We start from the raw sequence: 25,652 nt of genomic DNA on the forward strand, positions 1-25,652 counted from the left end.
TTTGAACTTGGCTCTCAAGGATTAAAAAGGGTATTTTGTCGAACTGCCCAGTACTTCATTGCATTAATTGAAAGAGATCTAATTTGATGTACCAGCTCAAATCATTAATAAATTACATTGGCTGTAGGGATGTAACTTTTATGGTCTCCAGACTGATTAGTTCCTAATGGAATCTGTGACATTATGAGAAGGTGAGAAAAGATTAAAAAAAAGAGACTTTTTTGGAATGCTTATCCTTCTTGTAGAATGGTAAACCCTGCTGGAAATCTGGAGTCTGGTGATTGACCTTCCTAACTCGTGCTAATTGTAGTCTTTTAGTAGCTCATCTCTGCCTCACTAGGATTAACCTCATTGCAGAGCACCTAGCTGACCTGTCACTCCAGCTGCAGCTAGCTTGTCACCACCCGATGGGACGTGCAGGGTGCTTTCTCAGTGAAATGGATTCAGTGCCTGTTTGAGTGACTCCACATCAGGACACTGGGAGCTGATGGTGGTGTGTGTGGGGTGAGGGGGTGGTGGAGATGGAAGAAAGTGCAAGAATCTGAGAACCACCCCCTCACCTTGCTGCCAATCCCCCATGCCCTCTTCTTGCAACCTCCGGTTAATGAAAATCCTCTCAATATTTTTTAATCGTGGCCTGGGTTTCTGGAGCCTGTTATTCAAATAGCAGCCCTCCTCCATGGAGGCGCTTCCAAGCACAAGCTGCTGCCATTTGATTGACCAGCAGCAGATGGGACTTTTGTTACCAGGGTCTTCATTTCAGGATGTTGTTGACCTGAGACTGCCTGATTTGTTTGTAACTCAGACCTTTCTGAAAACAAAATGTTACCTTCTTCATGAGCCAGGAATCCCTTCCTGCATTACTTTACTTTCCATTTTTTATTGGGCTAACCACAGAATGTTTTCCCTTAAAACCTAGTGATATTATTGTTTTAAAATTATAACTATTACAGAATATACTTTGATATAAGAGGGGTTTAGGGTGTAGATTTGCTCGCTGAGCTGTAGGTTTGATATCCAGACACTTCATTACCTGGCTAGGTAACATCATCATCAGTGGCGACCTCCAAGTGAAGCGAAGCTGTTGTCTTCTGCTTTCTATTTATATGTTTGTCCTGGATGGGGGTCCTGGGGTTTATGGTGATGTCATTTCCTGTTCATTTTCTGAGGGGTTGATAGATGGTATCTAGATCTACGTGTTTGTTTATGGCGTTGTGGTTGGAGTGCCAGGCCTCTAGGAATTCTCTGGCATGTCTTTGCTTAGCCTGTCCCAGGATATAAATATATAACTTTGATATAAATTTTCTTTCAGTACTAGACATATTTCAGAAACTTGAACATCAAAATGTTAATTACTGCACACTTTAGTATGATGGATGCTCACCATTTCACATTTTGATATATGAACTAGCTGCACTTGTGGTCAACTTAAGGTAGATTTACTCTTTTTAGGTTAGTGTCTACAGGACATGCATCCTCTAATGTATTAAAAGAAAACCGTTAGATCATCAAACTGATCTTGTTATAAACAAAATATAATTTAAGGTATGAGAACAATCGGGTAGAAGTTAAAATAATATAAGCATTGTTACAAAGACCCTAGATGGTGGATCATATCTTTGAGACCCAATGCAATCTCCCCCTCCCAAGTCCAATGATATCATATTGGATGGAGCCATCCTCAGGTTATTAATCCTTTCAGAACTATGCATATTATGCAACATCTCCTCCAAAAGCCTTTCCCATGTTTAACATTTATTAATTCTTACATAGAATGTATTTTCCATTATCCTATCTCTCCTGCACCAACCCCCCCCCCCCCCCCCCCCCCCCACCTCAGTGTCTGATTTCACACACAATTGGAGTTTTCACTGTACTCTCAGAGCGTGTTTTCTTTGGCCTTCTGTCTTCTAATGGCCAACAAATGCCTCACATCCTCTTTAATGACTTCATCAAAATAAGCCACTGCTTTCAGTTGTCAAACTGAATTCTGTTCTGAGTTCTACTAACTGCTTTCCCTGGATTATTCATGCTGTCTGTAGCTTGGCTTGAAGAGTGTTGACCTTTATTCTGTTCTTGACTGAGAGGTCTGCCAGTCCATTTCATCTGGAGAACATTTTACCTCTTGGATATTCTTTGCAAAGGGTGTTGTTCCTGTGAATCAGATAATTGGTCCATTGCATTTTCTGGTGGATTCTTAAATTCCTGAATTTCCTTTGGTGAGGGTTTTTACTTTCTGGGTTTGCCTAGTTGAATTTTGTACTGATGACCCACCAACTATCGCAAACTGTAAATCCGATCTGCAAACCTTGAGAATTGCTGCATCTACTGTTTGGACTCATTGCATCACTCACAGGAAGCAACTGGCTAAAATAGGTTTAGATACTATGTCACTTCCAATAATGCACTACATTAAATTTCACCAAGTTTGTTTCAGAAGCAGTGCCAAGATGGGATATGATCAATATGTTGTTTCACACCGAAGTCCACTAGCTGTCGAGAGGCAGGATATGCAGAGATGTTTGGAACTGAATTATCATCTGCTTGCATTTGCAGTCACCTGCCAAAATCAAAATATGGTGTGTGCTTCCTTTCTTATATTTAATATATTTGGGATATACGGGAAGCTAAATGAATACAGAATGCAAGAAAAGAGAACACGTTCTGCAATGAAGTGATTGGCTCAAGTTGACATTCTGGAAGATAATATGCTGAAGTTAAATGTTGAATCTTCTACTTTCCGAATTGTTTTTCTGAAAATGGCATCCGTGTTCAATACATGTGGAACTCTCAGTTTACACTGTTTTACATCCTTTTCCTTTGATTGGGATATGACAATGTTTCATTGGATCAAAAGTTTTTTCCAATTTTAGTTGGAATGGCTGTATTTGTCTAGTGCTGAAATTGAACAGCTTGATGAAATTTCATCTGGCCACATTTGATGAAGTAATCCGTTTTCGCTGCTTTTCCAACAGATTTATGGTTTAGCATGAAGAGTGACCATCCTGACATTGCAAGACATAAATTGCAATTAATGGTTCCTTTTACCAGAACGTATTGTGTGAAGCTGGTTTCAGTAAACGAGTTTGCATTTATCACATAGGAGATGAGATGTGTACTATCAACCATGCAGCCAGCTTTTGAGACTGTCATACAACATGCATTGATGTGTATCTCTTTAGGGTAGAATACATGCCTATATAGTTTCACGTTTAATTTTAAATTTAATTACCGTAGTCAAGGTTATAATGCTATTGCTTTGTTTTCTTTTGAGACTTTGATGTGCCACTGAAAGCTGTGTGGCTATAGTATTGGTTCATTTTAACACAGACTATTCAAGTGAAACTGTGATTGTGCTGCTATTTTCATTGAGTTAACGTTGAATACAGCAGTGAATGCTGTGTGCTGCCACTTTGTTTTATTTTGACACTGAGAGGAATTCACTAACCTAGAGTGCTGTGGATGCCAGGACATTGAGTAAATTTAAGGAGGAGATGGGCAGATTTTTAATTAGTGACTGGATAAAGGATTATGGACAGCAGGCAGGAAAGTGATGTTGAGGCTGATATGAGATCACTCATGGTTGTCTTAAATGGTGGAGCAGGCTCAAGGGGCTGAATTGGCTGCTCCTGGTCCTAGTTCTTATGGTCTTATGATCTATATCTGAAGGCTATTTTGTATTGTTGCCTTGATTTAAACTTCAATAATGCAGTAGTGAAGATTATTATCCTGCCACTTTGTTCCAACTGGACACTTTTATATAGTACTGCCAAATATTTCATATATTATATCTATATTATAGTTGTTTTTGTGATTTACTTTGGCACTTGAATAACAAAAAATGACATTTACTACACTCATTAACTTATTTTGATGCCAGCATTTGCTCACAGAGCGACATCTTATCCCAATTAATGCTTGGGAACCACTGACCTACAGCATGTGCTATGGAATGTTATCATGATTACTTTGATTTCCATCTTCCTTGGTTGACTTTCTTGTCGTAAGAAATAGTCTAATAATTCTTGAGTTATTTGGATATTATTTTTTGCCCGCAATTTTTGTTTTCTATTTAAAAGAAGATGATTCCTTAAAATGAGTTGCATGACAATATTAATTATTTAGTGTCTTTCATTTAGGCCTGATAAGTGAAAAATAGTAAGCTGTCTCATGTTATTACTGTGGCTGCAGTACGGATGATACGGATTTGGTTGTCGTGGGAATAGAAGATAAGATATTACTTTACATCTTCTGACATTGTGTTTTCAGGTTACTAAATCTGACTGGCTATGCAATTACAAACCACTGTAATTGAATCGTCAATATCCAGTTATAAATGTGTGAAGGAGACATTATGTAATTTTCTGGCACTTGGTAGCAGTAACCTTCACTATTGTTTTTGTATGTTTGATATCAATTATCTTGAACCTGTATAAAAAGGATCGAGAAACTGATCTTGTATCAATACGAACTAATATTGATGCTCTCTACATCATTGATTTATGTAAATATTTGAATTTTATGCTGGATTTAACAGCATCAAAAGGCATAAGTTAGTGTTAATTTGAAACATGAGGCATCTAGGAACCTTGTCTAAACGGATAAGATATATTACAGATTCAGAACACACCATTCTAGTTGTCACACAATAATAGGTCAGTGAAATTGTCGCTTTATTATCACAGCAATAATGACTATTTTAACCCTTGGAGAAAATTTTAGCAGCTAACTTATGTTGGAGAGATGTGGGCTGTGGAAACATTGCATAAATCAGAGGCAGAATTTAAAATATATGGAAATAAAGACAGAATACATGAAAGGAGTGACCAGAAACTTGGTCAGAGGTAGGAATTACATAAGACGATAAAGGAGGACTGGGTAGTTAGTAGATCTTGGTTTTAGGGATTTTGAAGCGTGTAAACTTGCTTCAACATTTGCCGACATTTTAAAAGTCCCTTGGTTGTGAAATGCTTTGGAATATTCTGCGTATGTGAAACTTGCAAAATAAATGCAAGTTATCTTCTCTTTCTTGTTTTTAAATGGTTATTGTGGATTGTGGACTGAATTTGCACTGATGACGGACTTTTTTTTAACATCCTTTATGTATGCTGGATGGATTTAAGAAATTGATCTTGCATTTTTTTTTACAAATTAACATCCTCAACTTCAGTGGATTATGTACATACTTAGATCTTATGTTATTCAAATAGATTAAGGTGGAATCAAACTATATAGCTGAAACTTAGCACTTGTCTGCACCTTGAAGGGAGTGCAAGGAGTCTGGTGAGTTGAGGGTGTAAGGTGAGGAGTGAAAGGAGGTCTTTCTTCAGTATTTCATTCATCATTTTATACTTGTTTCTTAGTCTTGGCCTTGTGTATCCAATTTATAGGCACAGAGAAGGGAGTGATTAGTAAGTAACAGTGAGTAATTCTACTTTCTACTCTCATTTCTAGTTTATAACAAGTAGTCCAAATATAAGCTTAAATTATGGCAAGGCAGCTCAGCCATGCAGACTGCCCATCCTGTGGAAGGTAGAAAGTCATGGACACATGACTTAAGCAGGAAACATCACTGGCTGCAAATCTTTGAGCTCTGGGTTTTGGAGTTTGTGTTGTGGCCAAAGTCAATATAGTACATTGGAAAGCAGAGGAAGATGCGGATACCATATTTAAGGGAATAGTCGTATTGCAGGAGAGGGGCATTCAGGCAGTTGAAGAATGGATAATCAAAGAGAACCAGACAAAAAGTACAGGGGTTCCCAGAGACAATTTTGCTCACCAATTGCTTTTCCATTCAGGGTACTGGTGAAAACAATGGTTCATCGAAGGAATACAACAAGAGCCAAGCCTATGTCACTGCAAATTGCTCAGCTATACAGGAGGGATGGAAGAATGGAAGAGCAATAGTGACAACAGGCTGTGTCTGTAGGGGTGACTCAAAACAATGGCAAGACATTCTGCTGGGGGGAAGAATTATCAGCCACGAGACAGAAGTCTACTTTGGGTATCATTGCCAAATGTGGAAGTGTATGTGGTTCTGTAGTCAGAATTTAAATATCTAGGTAGAAAGCTAGCTAATAGAACCTCAAAAATTGGTAATCTCAGGATTATTCCGAGTGCCATGCCTATGTAAGTGCAGGTATAGGAGGATAAGACGCTTGAATTCATGGCTGGAAAGATGGTGGAGGGAGGAAGACTTTAGATTCCTGGGACACTGAGGCTGGCTTTCGGGTAGATAGAAGCTGTGCAAAAATATGGGTTACATCTGAATAGAGCTAGAATTGATTTCCTTGCAGGGATTTCTGAGTGTGTGTGTGCGTGTTTATATGTGTGTATGTGTGTCAGGGTGGTGGTGATTTGCAAAAGAAGCAATTGAGGCACTCATTGTGTGATTACGTTAGGAGAGTATTGCTTGCAGCTTTGGTGGAGGCAGGTTCAATTGAGACACACAAAAGAGCATAAGATGATTATTTGAATAGAAACAAAGTCAGTGATGCTTAATCTGTCCTCATACACAGAGCCACTACATGCACGATGGCCAAATATCTGCCTCCTGCACTTTAATAAATATGTAATTCACTATATATTAACCTTTTTTAAGATTATTGGTTAATATTGACTTTTCAGTTACGAACAGCTACAGAACCTTTTTCATTCAGATGCTGATGCTGAGAGACCTAGGGCCAAATTTTCATGTCCCAACATGTCTGTAAGTTATTGCCTCTTCTGGCAAAGTTTAATTTGCAGGATCATCCCCATTAAACTTCTTGTTGGTGGGAAGAGGTTTGGATGTGGTCCAATGCAGATGGTTCATGGCTTTGGTGTTGCTACTGAAGATTGTACTCTAACTTTTGGTGGGACAGTTGGGTTTTGGAAACCTATGGTAAATGCCAGGTAAGACAGTTTGCAAATCTGAGGAAAATTCTACTGAGGAGTCAGGAACTTTGGCCAGTAGGTTTTGGCAACCTCAAGTGCCATTATTAATTATTATTGTATTAGATGTATTTTAATGTAGTGGTTGTTAATAGGGCTCTGTGATAGATTGGCTAACACTTTTACTAGCATTGTATAAGTGTTGAGATGTGAAAAAGTACCTTCCTATTGGAAAATGTGCTATTGTCCATGCAAAACTAAAGAAACCTATGTCCTATCCTGTCAGAATGCTTTAACATGGGAAAAATGGCCTACTTCTTAAACTTGGAATTCAGTCACTGGCTCCATTTCATTGACAAGCCATCCACTTTGAAATAGAAAAAAAGGTAATCTTACTGTTTCACTAGCCTTCATTGTCTGGAGTTTTGATAGCAGAAGCTATCGTGAAAAACGAACTGAGTTTCAAGAATTACTGAAGCGAGGATTTTGGTTACACACTGGTTGAAGGATCTGGGAGCATGATTTGATTGACATTTTTGTGAGGTCAGAATGGACTGTCTGATTGCAAGGTATTTTCTGAATGGATGTTTCTTTTCACAATTTAATAGTATCTAAGGAGACTGACCTTTTTTCCAATGCAGATTTATTTTTCCCCAATGCAGTTTGAATGATGGTGTCTTGGACAGTTTAGAGAGTTGATAAGCAGTTTCTTTGTTTCCCCCAAATCCATTTTGAAAAATTCCATTGTTGTCCCATTTCCTGTTGATTTCTGTTCATTGTGAATAACCAATTAGCTCAGTGTCTATGGAGGGTAAATGGGGATATTAGAGGTAGAAGGGGATAAAGGGACGTAAGGGATATAAGAATGCTGTTGAGAGCTGGACCAATGTCCCTCAGAACTAAGCAGACTTCCTGACTAGATGGCCTTGATTTTGTTTCAGACCTCCTTGTAAAGTGGGAGATTTATACCTCCAGGAGACAAAAATATGGCATATATGGGAGGAGCTGATAAGGTTGGAAAATTGATAAATCCCTGTCATCTGTTGCCTGTATTTTCTCCATTTCAGATTTCTATTGTTTGTCATTCTGTTCTTTGTTATTTGGAGTGTAATAACGAGTTTACATTTTCAGTTGGGAACTTCCATCCACTGATGAGACTTTACATGCAAATACTATAGTTTCCAATCCTGTAACAGAGCCAATGGTTGTGATTAGCAAGTAAATAAACTGTGTTACCTAAATTACTTGCTGTAGTAATTTAGCCTATAATTATGATAATTTGGGCTGATTGATACTGGCCATTTGTTGGTTGCTAAATGGATTCCCAGTATTTCCTCTGAAACATCTGAAAAATAATTACACAGTTCTTCAGCACTTCTGTTACTTTTTTTATGTAGTTGCATTTATGTGCATTCTATCCTTGTTTTTCTTGGATTTTAAAAAGCTTTTTGCATTTAAAAATGATTAAAGAGACAAGAATGACCTTGGGTGTTGTAAAGCACTGTGCCTTGTAATAGCTGGTTCTAAAATTGCTGGGTAGTTGATTTAGTTCAAAAAAACATGATTTTAAAGTAGAATTATAGTAGTGAGAGAGGTTGTTTAGTCCGTCAGACCTTTATCTCCATGCTGGCTTTCTGCAAGTGTAACTTGGTCCGTGCCACTCCTTTCCCTTTTTCCCTATAGCCCAATAACAGTCTTGTTTTTCAGTCAATTCCCTTCTGAAAATCCTGATTTAAATCTATCTACATCAAATGCACAGTGCATTTTAGACGCTAAACATGTACTGCATACCAATGTTTCCCTTAATGTATCCTTTGATTCTTTTGCCATTTACCTTAAATCAGTGTCCTGTTGTTCTTGACCCTTTTAAAAGTTTGTTCATGGGATGAGAGTATCACTGGCTAGGCCAGCACTTGTTTCCCTTCCCTGATTTTCATGGAAGAGGATGGTGATGAATTACGTTCTTGAACGCTTACATTCAGTGGGGAGTAGGAATATCCTCAGTGATGTTAGGAAGAAAGTTCCAGGATTTTGACCCTGTGATAGTGAAGGGATGGCGATATAGTTGCAAGTCATGTTGGCATGTGGCTGCGAGTGGAACGTGAAGATCGTGATGTTCCCAAGCATCATCCGGCCTTTTTACTTCTACATGGTACAGGTAAGGGTTTGGAAGGTGCTGTCAAAGCATGCATTTGTAGATATTGCATACTACTGCCAGTGTATGTCATCTGTGAAGAGAGTGAATGTTGAAGGTAGTTGATGGCATGTTAATCAAGTGGGCTGCTTTGGCTTGGATAGTGTCAAGCTTCTTGTAGGTTATTGGAGTTACGCGCATCCAGGCAAGTGGAGAGTAGTCAATCACGCTCCTAACCATTGCTTTATAGATGGTACAAGGCTTTTGGGAGACTGTTGAGTTAGTTGCCCAGAATTCCTAGCCTCTGTCTGACCTGTTTCTGCAAACACAGTAGGTATGTGGCTGATTCCAGTTGGTTTCTGGGCAACGGTAAGCCCCAGGTGGTTCATAATATGGGCATCAATGTAGTAATGCCGTTGAATGTCAAGGGGCAAAGATTAGATTCTTCTGTAGGAGATGGCCATTGTTTGACACAAATGCAATTTTCACTTATCAGCCCAGGATATAGTCTGGGTCTTGCAGCATATGGATGCGAACCACTTTAGTATCTGAGGAGTTTTGAATAGTACCGAACATTGTTCAGAGATCAATAAATATCCCTATTTGTCAACTTATGGGATGAAGGTCATTGAACCTGTTGAAGATTTTTGGGACAAGAACGCTTGCCTGACAAAATCCTGCTGTGACATCCTGAGGCTGTGCTGATTGACTTCCAAGACTACAACCATCTTCCCTTATTCAAGTCATGCCTCTAGCCAGCAGAGAACTCCACCGCATCTCTCCCCCCACCACCACCACACACACACGCACACGTGCACGCACACGCACACACGTTTCCCACTGACTGCAGTTTTATTAGAGCTTTATAATGCTAAACTCAGCTTTATTCTGCCTTGATGTTTAGGGCCATAACTCATCCCTCACAAAGCAGCAATGGAAACAGTTACTCCTTACCTGAATATACAGTCCACTTGAGATTGGGAGCACCTCCATTAAATTCCTTCACATTTCGTTTCTGTGAGAAACAAACCTGACTTCTCTAGTCTGTTCTCATAATTGGTGTCCTTCAGCCTTACAGTCATTCTCATGAATCATTTATGCATCCAATGTAATTACTTCACATTCTTCCTAAACTGTGCTGATCACATTTGGATACACTAGCTGAAATTAACCCATGTTTTATAAAGATTCACTCTTGACAATTTGTGCAGATGTATATCGAGGTCGTTCTGCTCTATGACTCTTTTTCAAATTGTATCCTTTGTTCTTTATTCTTCTTATTATTTAGATCATTTTTGAGATGCAAGGAATTAAAACAAAATACACATTTCCTTTTATGAACATTTCAAATGTCAAGGCTGCAGCATATGGGACCTTCTGGATACTATGGTGGTAAGAATGTCTGCAGCTTTGGTTTATAGTTTGAGCTGGGGGCTAAACCCGAGACACTGCAATGCCTCAGGAAGGGTAAAGTTACCTGCACACTTTGTACCTAGAGGCAGTCACATCGCCTAAGTAGGGCCTTGAGATACTCCCATCTGCTCGGATGAGCCAGCTGACCATTGCACCATGTACAGGAAACTATTCAAGTTGGGGGAGCAACAAGGAGAGCAGTGGGAGGAAATAGTTTGAGGGATATTGACAACATTCTCTGCAGCAAAGAGCATGAGTCCAGATGGCTGCCAGTATTCGAGATATCTGCTTTGGGCAGAAGTAGGCCTTTCAATCCATTGTGCCATCTGTGCCATTTAAAGAGATCAGAACTTACCTGGCAATCCTTAGCCCTACCTTCCAGCCTTTTCCCTATAATTCTTGATTCCTTGACTGAATCAAAGTTTGTCTACCTCTGCCTTGAATATACTTAATAGCCTAGCTTGAACAGCTCATTGTTTATGGGTCTGGTCATATGAGTTGGCTCTCATTTTTATCTACTGAGGGGTCAAACCCTTCCCAGTAGGTTGTATTAAATTGCATGGAAATATTTCTGAGATATGTGGAAATAGACAAGGGTTTCTTTAGTATACTGTGTAGAATGTTGCACTTGGTATAAATAAATATCTGTTGAAATTTGGTTGATGGTATTTATGGGATGTGGGGATTGAGGGAGGGATTTGTGTTTGCAGGTGCCCAACCCAGAAATACAAAGGCTGTGCTGAATTTTGTTTTAGAGCATCATTTGTTTTTTAAAATAACAACCATACCATAACTACTCGAGTAATAGTCAATCTCATTGACCTGCCTCTGCATGACAGGTCAAAGCTGGTCCCCATCAGACATGCTGTTTTTAAACCTGGTTTTGATACGTTTGCTGCCAGTCTTATTTTAATCAGTGTAACCCTTCATTACAATCCCCTGTCATCTATGCTGGAATGGAGTGGGGTGTCTTGGTTAGGTCAACATTATTTCCATTGTATTTCTTGGGTGAGTCAGTTTACAATTTGACTACTGGGTTGTGTTGTTTTTTGAAGTACTACTGTGTTCTTCCAACTTAAAAAATATTCCAAACTATTTATTTGATAGACTTTTCATAGTGAGCAATGATAAATTTACAGTTGGTGCTTTTTAATGGTTTAACTTTGAGCTTGTTATTCATTTAATTTCTTTCAATAGCTTTTATATGCCTAATGGACCTCGTTTCAATTTTTCAGGTAGAGTATTTTGAGAACCATACTTGTGCTTTGTGCTGTAAACACAGCCTTCATCAAAACGGAGGGATGTGAATCAGGAAAGAAAGTCTTTTCCCTCTTTGATTGCAGAGCAAAGTTATCACTGATGTTCAGATCAGATGTAATGCAATAGATGGCTAGTAGATCAAAGTCAAATAATCCTTTGTGTTGTTTGTGGAGATTGTATACAAACCCTTTCTGCTGCAAAATGGTTTATTTGTTTTTGGACCATCACTAGGTGCTTGGCTATTGAAAAGGTACATTCACCAGCTTTGTTTGAATTTTTGTGATTAAAGCCTTGCCTTTGTAAATCCAAGTACTTCCCAGGCACTCCACCTCCTCTCTCCCTTCTCATTCAGAACCAGCTATAGATACTTTATATTGAAATATGGATGGTTGAATATTAATTCAGTGCTAATTTCATGCTTTGGAAAAAAGGAATGTTAGTTTATATGCTTGGATTAAGGGTCATTGTCTTTATATAAGTTTTACAAACTTTTTTGCTAGATGTGTGGTCAGATATAAACACATAATTGCATTGCCTTGTAAAATAGAAATCTTGCAGGCCTCTTCTTAAAAGTGATAATTAGGGCAATGTCACAGAGCTCATATGTAAGGATTTTCTGATATAATTAATATGAACTTTGGAGAGGTGGTATACCCCAAACATTGAAAATACAAATGCATGGATCGCTATGATTTGAGATAACAAAAAAAATTGCTACCCTATTTTCTGATATACTCATGCCTTTCTTTTATTTGTAGGTGGAAGAATGGTTGTGCTTAAACTGTCAGATGCAGAGAGCTCTGGGAATGGATATGACCACTGCACCACGCTCCAAAAGTCAACAGCAACTACACTCCCCATCACACCAGGCCCAAACAGAACCGCAAACAAAAGCGCAGCGACAGCCTCAAACTGATCCTGTCCCCCAACAAGGAAGGACTACACCAATAAAAAGAGAGCTCCCTAAAGTGCCATCTGCTGCAGAAAATAAGCCTGAGACTAAGGTGCAACCAAGTGAACGTGAGAAACACAGACCGATAGCGAATAAGTCCGAATTGCAGCCTGTTGTCCAACCACAACTGGTTCCCCAGTCTGAGGCAACCAGGCCAGTTGGTAAGAGCCAACAAACTGTCCCTGCAGAACAAAGACGAACAACAGATGGTTCACCAGCAAGAACACAAGCAGGGCCCTCCAGTTTATCCCAAGATCAGGAGGGCATTACTGGTAAACTCTTTGGGTTTGGAACTTCTCTTTTAAGCCAGGCCACCAGCCTTATATCCACACAGCCAGAACAGACGTCACAAAGTCAGCAATCACCTGCTAAAGGCTCTGCAGCTAAACAGGCTCCAAAAATAATTTTCAGTGATCAAAGCACAGAATTGAGCTCAAAGTTGCAGAGTTCAACGCCGGGATTGCAAGTTAAAACTGAGGTTGTCTCTGCAGCTAAACAAGAAAAACCGGAGCCAGTCATTAAACAAAAAGAAGTCAACAAGCCCAAAGTATTGTGCCCTCTCTGTAAAACAGAGCTGAATGTGGGATCAAGTCAGCCGCCCAACTTCAATAATTGCACAGAATGCAAAGTTCAAGTGTGCAACATGTGTGGTTTCAATCCAACGCCACACTTGGTAGAGGTAGGACTAACTCTGAAGTATAAATACCGTGAAATTCTGTTCTGCGTTGTTATAGATTTCAACTGATGATAAAAGGAATGTTGTGGCTTTGAAACCTCATGACAGTTAACAATTTATGGAATTAGTGATGACTTGATGAAGGTAAATTGCTGTGATGTCAAGGGCCCTTGTGATGAAGACTGTTACAATTGAACTGACAGATCCCAACAGCTTCTAAATTTGAGCAGAAATGTGTGTGTTGGGTCAAGTGAGGTCACACAATTAGTGACCAAAAACTTGATGTTGAAAAAGCATGAATATTTTTTGATGCATAATGTGGCTGTTTTTTTTTTAACTTGGCCTCCTGTAAATGATCTTGGCATTCATCATACTTCTTGGACAGACGGTCTGCATGTTGATAGGGCAATTACATGGCTTTGTCCTGAGAGACCATACCAGTATTTTACAAAAAATAGTACATGCATGGTATTAAACCACAGTGCGCAATTGTTAAAATTGTTCCACACCACTGGAGAACAAAAAAAAACACTAGTTAGCCTATTGTATGTGCAATATGCACGTCTAGTTCATTTGCTGAAAATATCATTTTTGGCTGAAGGTTTGGGTAGTTATTTGAGGATGACTGAGCTTACCCTGCTCAGAATTTTAATTTAATAGTAATCAGCAATTCCAGATGGGAAGGAGGGTAAGTGGAATTCTTTTACTTCCCTCACCTTGTCCTTGAGCAAAGTGATTAATTTCAAATGGTCAGTCTTAAGCCAATTGAATCAGTCCTCGGGAAATCGAGAAATAGCAGGATGCTGTGTTGCCTGACAACATTCTGACCGTAATACTGAAAACCTGTACTCCAGAATGTGCTGCTTACCTAGCTGCACTGTTTCAGAACAGCTACAACATCGGTTTGTTACTTCAGTGTTGCCAGGTCAAAATCTTGGAGCTCCCTCCTTGACAGCATTATGGGTCCACCTTCACCTAATGGACAGCAACAGTTCAAGGAGGCAACTCATCATCATCTTCTCAAGGGCAAATAGGGATGGGCAATAAATCTTCCGCACCCCACGAATGAATGAAAAACAGCTGTGATGTATTGATAGCCCCCCTTTTTGATGGCAATTTTTAACCTTGCAGCAAACTCTCTCTGGTTTTTGGGACTTTACAAATGCGCAATGTGTTATGGCATGCACTAAATTTTTGAGGGATGTCAGCACGTGCGGCATAGGGAGAACATTGCCAGCCCCAACCCTACAGACACGTTTACAGGCACAAATATATATGGAATAAACATAACAGAAAATGGATTTGCAACTATTAATATTAAAACCAATTAATTCGCATGGAAGCTAGAGAGAGTCCAGTGATGGTTTCTCCACTCAAGTGTTAAAGGTCAGGTGATTTCAGACAACTGAAGGTTAGTAGTTACAGAAGTTCTTTTAATTTGACTAGGACAAATTAAAATGTTTCTTAAAGACTGGAAAATAATTTATTTTTCAGGCAAATACTAGATTTGAAACAGACTTGAACTTGAAGTTGGCTTAGCTGTTAGTTAGAGTGCTGCTTGGTATTCTCTGTTCGCATGATATAAGTACAATCAGGCTTATTGTTCGTGTGGACTCTGGCTGTGGTGATATCACTAGGTTAGATTTTTAGCAGGTTGAAGCAAGATTCAGAAACCTATAAATATTGCTTTTTAAAGATCAGAGGATTTTTCGCGACTTCATAGACCCATCAAGTCAGTTTCAACTTAGCAATTAGTTCCTTTCTCTCTGGTAAAGGATCCATTGCTCACCAAAAGAAAGAGATTGGACAATGTGCACCGTTTCAAGTGCAGTAATGACTCTCCCTTTGTTATTAATTCTCATTCACATGGAAGGTCTCTGCCCTCATTGTATTTGCAAAGTGGCCATGCAATTATAAGTGTGAAATTCCACAAATATGATGAGTTCGATTTGTCCACTGGAAGTTTCTTCAACTTTAGTCATCTTGTGGCAATCATATTACGTTAGCAAAGTCAAATTCAATAATACCGAATAAACTATGATTTTAAAAAAAAAATTCTGGTGTCTTTGACAATTTATTTATGTAACAGCACTAATGAAGTTACTGACTTAAATTATTGATCCTAAGACTGGGGTCTTAAATTTAAATTCAAGAAACTTTGATAGTATGAGGCATGAACTGGCTATGATAAATTTGTGGAATGTCATTTAAAGGGGTGACAATGGACAGGTAATGGTAAATATTTACAGAGTGCATGGATGAGCTACAATTATTGTTCATTCCTATCTGGCACAAAAATAAAGCAGAAATGATGACCTGACCATGCCAAACAACGGAAATTAGGAATAAGGAAGGGGAATGCAAATTGGCCAAAAAAAGCAATAGACCTAAGGATTGGGAGCAGTTTAGATTTCAGTATAGGAGGGGGAAATAGAGTGCAAGTGTAAGCTTGCAGAAAATGTACAAGCTGATTGATTGTAAAATCTTCGATAGTTATGTGAAAAGAGATTAGTTAAGACAAATTAAATCTGTTACAGTCAGAAATGGGGTAAGTCATAATGGGGAACAAAGAAATAAAGAAATGGCAGACAGTTTGGTTTTGTATTCATGTGGGAGGACGCAAATGACATCCCAAATGTGATGAGGGCACACAGGGTCTGGTGAATGGAAGGAACTGAAGGAAATCCGTATGAGAGTAGGGAAATGGTGTTGGGGAAATCAATGAAAGACTGATAAACTCCCTAGATCCTAATAACTGCAATAATCTATGTCCCAGAGTATTCAAATAGTGGTTATGTTGGTAGTCATCTTGCAAGATTTTATCAAATTTGGAACATTGACCTTGGATTGGACAGTAGTTTATATAACCCACTTATTTAATAAAAAAAAAAGGAAAATAAGGAATTCTTATCCAGTTTATGCAGCATTTGGAAAACAGTGCTAGAATTGGACAGAGTTAGCATGGCTGTATGAAAGAGCAATCAATGTTGACAAATCTACTCGAAATTTATAAGGATGTAGCTAGCAGAGTTGATCGGATGGAGCTGGTTGGTGTGGTTCATCTGAACTTTCAGTAGGCTTTCAGTATGGTCCAGTACAAGAGATTAACACGTAAAATTAAAGTGCATGAGATTGGGGTTAGTGTACTGACATAGATAGGAACTGTTTGGCAAACCAGTCACTGAAAATAAATATGCAGGTACAGTAGGCAGTGAAGAATGTAAATGATATCTTGTCCGTCATAACAAGAGGACTTGAGTACAGGGGCAGGGATATCTTCCTGCACCTGTACAGTGCCTTGATGAGACTACATGTGGTGTATTAAATGCTGTTTTGGTCTCCTTATCTGAGGAGGGATGTTTTGGCTATCGAGTGAATGCAACAAAGGTTTACCAGACTGATTCCTGGGATGGTGGGACTGATGTTTGAAGAAAGATTGAAGCAGTTAGGAATATATTCACTGATTTTTAGAAGAATGAGGAGGAATTTCCTAGAAACTGGTGAGATTCTGCAGGGCTAGACAGGATGAATGCAGGAAGTATGCTTCAACCAGGAAGTCCAAAAAAAGGGTTCACAGTTTAAGGATAAGGGTTAGACCATTTAGGACTGAGGTGAGAAACAATTTCTTCAACCAGAGTGTGTTGAGTCTGTGGAAGTTTCTACCACACACAGCGGTTGAATCCAAAACATTTAATGTTTTCATATAGTTCTTAAAGTTAAAGAGTTCACACAGTATGGGCAGAAAGCAGGAACAGAGTACTGCATTCGATGTTCACCTTTGATCATATTGAATGATGGAGAAGGCGAGAAGGGTCAAATAGCCTATACCTGAACATATTTTCTATGTTTCAATAATTCATTGAACCAGAATCACTTATAAATTGGAAATTTGGTGGTAATTTGCAAGAAATTATTGTATAGTTTGCTTTGTTTTGGTACAGTTGGGTGCTATTTCAAGCCTGAAATTGTGTCTACTTTGCAAGTCTGGTATCTGATATCATTTTGTGTGTGGAACATGGTGGGATGATATTTTGTTCATAGGTACTCTAGGTAGATTGTTTCGTGACTGAGGGCAGACCTGATCTGACTCTAACAGAGCAATTTTCAATATGGTGCTCTTGCTAATATATTCTCACAGTTGTCCACAGCTGATCATGCTTTAAGTGGAAGATGGAGATGTTGTCATTTCTGTTTTCTGCTGGTTATTGCTGAGCTAGAAGCACCTGCACTTTTGTACTGCTAAAGAAAGTTGAAAATGCTTAAAGGAAAGGGAGCATCATGTGGTGAGGGTCATCATTTTCACTGTGTTCAATTTATATCTCTTAATCCTAATAGATTCCATAGGTTCCATCCTTTTTAGCCCATGACATGATGAGAAGAATGTACAGAGGTAATATCTGAGGAGGACAAACTGCTGGATGCAGAGGGAGGCTTAGGCATGTGAAAAAGACACTCAGTTGGACACCATCCTCACAACTGGTGTTGGAGTAAATCTCTGACCTCCGTGTAAGCCAAGAGCAATATGTATGCCTGCTTACTGTTCCAGGTGGCTTCTTGCTCCATGCCAGTGTAAATAAAGGTGACTGTGCTATGTACTTTCCTTCTACCGCCTGCAACCACTGACGTCTTGCCCTTTGTTATCCATGGTAATTTAAGGAGGTGTCTGATTTCCTGTACATGACAAAAGTGAAACACGTTCCGTGCTCTCTTTCCAGAAAGAAGCAGATGAAGCACATACATTCCTTTATCACAGTATCAGGCTTTCTCATGATTCAGATGCGATTGATTGCCCGTGTGTTACTTTGCAGGTGCAACCTATACATTTAGAGAGGTATTAAATGGGATTCCTTGATGCCTAGCTAATGTTCGACTATTGTCTGTGATCCTGGCAGCATCTTTCATCTGCACAAATTTCCTGTGCTATCAGGAATTAAGCCATGGTGGAAAAATAAAAGAATGGTGATTGGGTGATGAGTACTGTTGTGTGGCTACCTAGCAATAGTACATACATGAGTGGTATTTATGAAATGAGAGATATGCTGCTACACAATATTATCTAGCAAACCACTGAAGTGTATAAGCAATGCATCCACTGCCTGGACTATTCTGGAGGAGCCCTGCAATACCTAATAGAGCATGTCACAATTCATCACGATGTGCTATATCCTACTCAGTCTTGCCGTCATAACACAAAATAGACATTGCAAACCAACTTTGTCAATCCGTGCAAAGGTCAACTTGGCCAGTCCTTTAATGTTTGTCTTCCATGAGCCTTGTCTGGTTCAATGCTATTATGCAGTGCAATCCCTGTGACTGCAGTATGGTAGACTGGAAGCTTTCACATTAGAACTTGCAGAGCAACCTCACACAGCACTGGCCTAGAAGGTCCAGCTTTAGATTGCACCACCTCAGTCAGGGGAAAGATCAGGTCATGCTGGCTGATGGGGCGGCCATAAATGTACTGGTTGAGTGGCAGCGAGGTGGGGAGTTGGCAGTGTTGAGTGGAGGTACAAATACAGTTTCATGACAGGAAAGCAGGCTTAGGCTCCACACCAGTCATTGCTTCCCTCACCTTGGTCAGAACCTCAACAAATCCACTAGTGTGTGAGAGAATGTAATGTTGGATTGGGATGAGACCCTGGCACTCCTTTGAGCACTGATATTCGCAGCAATGGTGGCAGCAATCTGAGATTGATGGCATCAAGGTGTGCTAGCTGAGTTTGCATGACACTGTCTGAACTTTTAGTGGAGAACTGGGTGGTTACTGCTTGTGCTGCCGTGAAAATTGAGATGTTGGCCATCAGGTGCGGCAACTTGTTCAGGTCCATAATCTTGAAGGAATTTAATCCCATTGTTAGCCATGACATTATGGCCAGTTCAGTGATTGCCATCACCACCACCTCTGATGAGGACATTATTACGTTTTGTTATGCTTTCCACCCCACCAGTTAGCTGCTTCCATCTGTGTTGTTTACTTGCTCCAACTGCAGAGAGAAAAATGCCTGTCATTGTGTGAGCTGTGATCTTTTTGGATAACTTAGCTGCCAGGGTCGATTAGCTGGTAGGTGTATGCCACAACCTGCACGATGTAATTATGAGGTCTAAAACATTGCTGAGTGTTTGAGGATGAGGTGAACTTACAAATGTGGAATATGAAATAAAAACAGAAAATGCTGGAAACATGTCTGGCAACATTGGTAGAGGGAGAAAGAGTCAAAGTTTTTGGTCATGAGCTTTCATCAGAGTCCACAATATGAAACATGAACTCTGGTCCAGTCAAACTTCATGTCATCTTTAAGAAGTACAGGCCGACATTAAGTAGCACAGGTTAGTTTAAACCACATGCTGTCCTCATGATTCTACACTCACCGTTCCAGCATGCAGCCATTCAACAGCATACTTAGCTCTGGCTGCATGCTGCAACATGGTAATTGAGCAGACACTGTGAAGTTTGTATCATCCCAGGATCAAAACAAGTTTGCAGGGGTTAATCACACATCATTAGTGAAATTCTGTGGGCTACCCAGCTTTGCCCAGTATGTGTTTTGGAACATTCATTTCTGCACTTGTACATTTCACTTAAATCCCTTATGCAAGCAAGAATGTTTTTTTCCTATAAGGTAAGTTCTTTCACTTGCATCTCATGAACATCACATCTCCTTAAAAAGAGAATGTGTTAATGTATTGAAGTGCACATGGTCACATGAATTGCCTGTTTGGAGAGTTTGCTAGCAAAGACCACACAGCAGCTATGTACCGATTCTCTGAATTCATTGTAACGAAAGAAAGTTTGATTAATGGTAGCAGATGGGCAATTTTAACTCTAAATCTTTGCTCACTTGTTTAGAACAATTGCCCATTAAAATATATGGCTTTTAAAACAATAATAATTTGGGATACTTAAGACCACACAACCATAAGGTGTAGGAGCAGAAGTAGCCTTTTAGCATATTGTGACTGCTCTGCCATTCAATGAGATCATGATTGATCTGATCATCCTGAATTCTACTTTCCTGTCTTTTCCCTATTTCCCTATCTTGATTACATGTCTGGCTAAAATTCTGTCTCCCTCAACCTTGAATATGCTTTACAGCACAGCCTTGATAGCTCCTATGGTAAAGGATTTCACAGATTCACTACACTTTGAGAGTAGAAAATTCCTTCTCATCTCCATCTTAAATGATTAACCCCTTATTCTGAGATTATGCCTTCTGGTCATTGACTCTCCCACAAGGGGAATCAACCTCTCCGCTCCTACCCTTATCATGTCCCCTAAGAATCTCGCTTGTTTCAATAAGGTCACCTCCTAATCTTAATTTCAATGAGCACAAGTCCAACCTAAACAATCTGTCCTCATAAAATATTCCCTCCATATCTAATATCAGCCTATTGAACCTTCTCTTGACTGCCGTCATATCCAATATATCTTTCCTTTGACAGAATTCCAGCTGTGGTTTGACTAGTGCCTTTTTTTTACTTTGTTCCTTTTGAAATAAGGGCAATATTCCAATTGCCTTTCATATTACCCATTAAACTTGAATGCTAGTTTTTTGTCATTCCTTAAGAACGACTCCAAATCCCTCTTTTTGTAGCTTTCCACATTCTTCCTATACTTAAATAATATTCAGCTCCTCTTCTCTTCCTGCCAAGTGCATACCCCTCATTTTTCTACATGATGTTCCATCTGCCAAGTCTTTATTCATTCACTTTAACTGATCTACATCAATCTGAAGGTTCCTCACCACTTGCTTTCTCATCTAATATTGTGTCATCCATACACTTAGCTATGGTTCATTAATGTTCTCCTTATGCAAAGCAAAAGCATTTAGAATGATCACTGATCATAACCATGCATGGCATCAAACTTTGATGTCATGACCTGTTTATATTCCACACATTTTTAGTGTACTGTATGTAGAGATGTTTGTACAAATAATCCATCAAAGTGGAGCTTGTAAGGAGACATTGGAATCAAAATATTGTAGCAATGAGTATGATCCAAATCTGTTATATTGTTCTTCCCATGCTCCCTAATCATTTGTATGATGAGCGAGATTGAGTATTTCATATCTAGGATGTCTGACTTATTTCTTAAAATAAAAATGAAGCATCAGCATGTCCTTTGTGATCTATGTGTCTGTGATACAATATTTGTATAAGACAGTAAGAATGTTTCGCCAAGTGCTTTAAGAATTAAATGCTGTAAAAATGTATTTCTAATACCAAATGCTGTTATTGGTTTGTACAGTCCCTTGGTGATGGCTTTGACCTGACATTGGAAAGCAATGTCCATAGCTTTGAGTGAGTAACCAATCTCAACTAATGTTGAAAAGAAAAAGAATGAAAAGTTTGCTTTTATATAGTGCCTTTCACGATCTCTCGACCATCCCAAAGTATCATGGCCAGTGTGGTACTATTTGAAGTGGAAGCATTTCCTAATGTAGAAAATATGGCAGGCAATTTACATACAGCAATCTCCCATGAACAACACCTAATAACTTGCTTTCTTTAGTGATGATGCAGGGATAAATATTGATTAGGACATCAGGTGGAGGTATGAATTAGCCTGTGGCAAAGATTGAATATGAAGATAGGTTGTTTAGTGTGAATTAAACATTTAACTTTTTGTTTTTCTTGATGCTACAGTAAGCCTAATAAGCCCATGAAAATGTTGATCACCAAGTTGGATTAGTTACTCTTTGCTGCGATTTCTCCTTTTCAGGTAGGGAGAAGTAATTCTTCCAGGAGTCCTGATGGCTACCTTTGTTCCTTGCTGGAAGTTCTTGTATTTAGTTCATGGTTGAGAGCAAGGTTAAACTTGACTCTACTGTACTATTTAGTGAAATAACTGATTGGACTAGCTGTCAAGGAAGGGAGAAATGAATGTAAGAAGCAAGTCAAGTTGGCCATTACATGTGTAGTAGATTGTAACTACAAAGCTTCGTAAAATGATTCAAACGGAGTTATTTTTTTGAAAATTGAGATTAATCTTGCAGTTGTCTTTGCCTGGCCTAAGCAAAGCAATTATTAAAGACCTGAATCTGGGCTGTGCCTTGGTTACACTGCTCTTTGAACACAGTTGAACTCCAATTATTAATGCTTAAGGAAATGATCCCAGACATGGAGAGAAAAACGATGATGCACTGTCCTTGGTATTACCCTAAGGAAATATTAGGAAAAAAAAAATTGGTTCTGACCTTTCATAAAAAGTCCTCTGTACAGATTAGATTAATAATTTGTACAGCATCAAAGGAAGCCATTCTGTCCACACACTGCTCTTTCAAAGAGTGATTTGATTCGTCCCACTCCACTGCGCATCTGCCATATCCTTGAAAGTTTTCCTGCTTCAAGCAGTTATCTGGTTTCTTTTTGAAAATTGCTGTTGAATCATTATCCATTTCCAATTGTGCAGTTTTATTGCACATTTGGAAGCTGGGAGCAAAACACTAAAGCTAATAATATTTTAAAATTAACTGAATAATTGAGCTGTCCAACTATACAAAATCACAGTTACGCACAGCAGAAATAAATGAAGAAAGTACACGAGGACATAATTAAAACTGCGTGTTATTTGTGTGAGAATATTCCATCCCAGTATCTGGTTGAGGACAAATGGCTTTTTTGGTATGTAAGCCTGCTATCTGATCAAAAATTTCAAAATGGCCGCAGCTATTGTTGCACTCTGTTGATGGTCCGAAAGAAAGGAGCACTTCTTTTTATAACAACCCTAAAATTGAGCAGAATTATCTCCTCAAATGGCAATAAATAATAACTTAAAGCACGTAATATGGTAGTCCTAGGAAATTGTCAATGTTGTTTATTCCTAAGTAAAAGATAAGAAATCATGTTGGTCATTGATTCACATTTGTGTTTTTTAAAAAAAGTTGACTAGCATGGAGGATGTCCTGTGAGATTGATAGACTAGTATGGTGCCCAATTTTTAAAAGACAGACCCAGGTTGCAAACGGTTTCCATTCCTGAGTTTGCTCGTAAGTGCATTTGTATGCAAATCAGAACACAATGCAGGACGCTATAGAGCAGCCTTTCGTAAGCACAGGTTTGAGATTTAAAATGACACTCTTGTATGGGATAGCATTGCTCAGTACAAGTGTTCATAAGTCGGAAGCTTCTAAATCGAGGACCGCATGTATATAGACTACATGGCACAGAAACAAGACATTTGGTTCAACCAGTTCATAGTGATATTTATATTCCAATTGAAAGTTCTCCTATTTATCATCTAAATCAACCACTCTAACCTTCTATTCGCTTCTTCCTCATTTGTTTGTCTAGATTTCCCCTTTAAATATATTTGCTTCAAGCATTTCCTGTGATAGCAAGTTCCACCTTATCACCACTTCTTGGGAAAAGAAGTGTCTTCAATTTTCCCTATTGGATTCATGGTGACTACACAGCTGTTCATTCTCTCTGCTTTCACTCTATCAACATTTTGCATATTTTTAAACTTCAGGTCATTCCTCAACTACCTTTTTCAGGAGGAAAGATATTCAACTTATTAATCCTTTCCAGGTTTTTTTTAATTTCAAAATATACTTTATTCATAGAAATAAATCTTTGGTACTTGTACAATTTGTCATGTCGTTCATAGATATATATATTGCATGTCTTAACATTACAAAGAACAGATTGAATTACTCGAATTTACAGTTATCCTATTTACAGTTCCCTTTATTAACCATCCAGTCTCTTATTATTTAGCTGTGGCTTCAGCAGAACCCAGGTAGTCTTGCATTTATGTTAAGTTTATGGTCCTTGTAAATCTTCTCTACACCCTCTCGTGTCTCTCTCTCTCTCACTCTCTCTCCCTGATTTATGATTCGGAGATGCCGGTGTTGGACTGGGGTGTACAAAGTTAAAAATCACACAACACCAGGTTATAGTCCAACAGGTTTAATTGGAAGCACACTAGCTTTCGGAGCGACGCTCCTTCATCTGGTGATTGTGGAGGGCTCGATCGTAACACAGAATTTTTGCTATAAATTCTGTGTTACGATCGAGCCCTCCACAATCACCTGATGAAGGAGCGTCGCTCCGAAAGCTAGTGTGCATCCAATTAAACCTGTTGGACTATAACCTGGTGTTGTGTGATTTTTAACTTTGTACTCCCTGATTTATAATATGGTGACCAGAACAGGATGTGTAGTATTCTGATCCAACCAAGATATGTTACAGATTTAACATAACTTCTTAATTTTCATTTCCATCCCGTTATAAATAGACTGTAGCTCATGGTTTGCTTTTTTTTATGGTCTTGCTTGCCTACAGTGAAGTGTTTAATCATTCTTATATTTGGAGTCTGAGATTGCTTTGATCCTCTACTCCACTGAGACTTGTATCTTCCACTTTATAAGTGACATGTCTGTTCTTCCTAAACATATATTTCACAGTTTTATATCCTGAACTTTATTTCATGTCCTCCTGTAATTTAAAGGAACATGAATAATATTTGTACAGCTCACAGTTAGAATTATCTTGGGTTTTTTTTTTAATTCTCCATGTTAAATTTAAATGCAATGTGTTAGTCTGTTGCACAGCATTAAATTATTCTGAACACTGTATGAATGAACTTTAAACTAACAGATGTTTTGTTTATTATAAAGAGGATACAATGGAAAACATTATTCATTGTTGACTATTCTGCATTTTACCCCCTTCTCACTTGTTTCTGGACAATGCCTCAAATTTAATTTTTTTGTTTGTCCTCATAGTGTCAGCCCTCTCAAAATCACACAACACCAGGTTATAGAACAACAGGTTTAATTGGAAGCACACTAGCTTTCGGAGCGACACTCCTTCATCAGGTGATTGTGGAGGGCTCGATCGTAACACAGAATTTTTGCTATATGTTCACCAATTTGGCATCATGTTCACCAATTTCAGTTTCTTGCCCATTATCCATTCATTTACCCTATTGCTGCCAGTCTTGCCTTCAGTCAGCCTAGCTCCCCAAATTTTGGAATTCCACTAAAGCAATAAGTTTTTTCTTCGTTGAAACACTTGTTAAAGTGCAATTATTTGAGCAAGCTTTTGTTCACCTCTCTTAAAGCCTCCTTTCTCTCAGGTTCAACTTTTCTCATAACTTTTCTCATATTGGGACATGTCTAATATTAATTTGATAAATAAGTTTGGGATGTCATGTTAGTAATGGTATGTAGCAATGACAATTTGCTGTTGCATACCCAGTGCACACTAAGTGCTAAGGCAATAAATCTATATGTGGGCTCTATCCAACATTTTAATTATACTTTCAATCTCCACTAAATCCATGTGGTCAATGTTGTCTCAGACACTACATAGAGGAAAACATCAATTTGGTAGGAGAG

At 38.8% G+C, this 25,652-nt stretch overlaps 1 protein-coding gene across 3 annotated transcripts in view; it reads left to right on the forward strand.

The window, feature by feature from the left end:
• Positions 1–25,652, forward strand: part of LOC122559103 (protein bassoon-like) — a 368,910-nt gene that overhangs the window by 69,148 nt on the left and 274,110 nt on the right. For all 3 annotated transcript variants that reach the window (XM_087994486.1, XM_087994487.1, XM_087994488.1), the window contains exon 3: positions 12,439–13,311. In XM_087994486.1, coding sequence (XP_087850612.1) covers positions 12,439–13,311 — 873 coding nt within the window. The remainder of the gene's footprint in view (positions 1–12,438; positions 13,312–25,652) is intronic.

Source organism: Chiloscyllium plagiosum, unplaced genomic scaffold (assembly GCF_037043375.1).
Source record: "Chiloscyllium plagiosum isolate Xiang-an unplaced genomic scaffold, Cpla_swu_hap1 HiC_scaffold_14, whole genome shotgun sequence".
NCBI lineage: Eukaryota > Metazoa > Chordata > Chondrichthyes > Orectolobiformes > Hemiscylliidae > Chiloscyllium > Chiloscyllium plagiosum.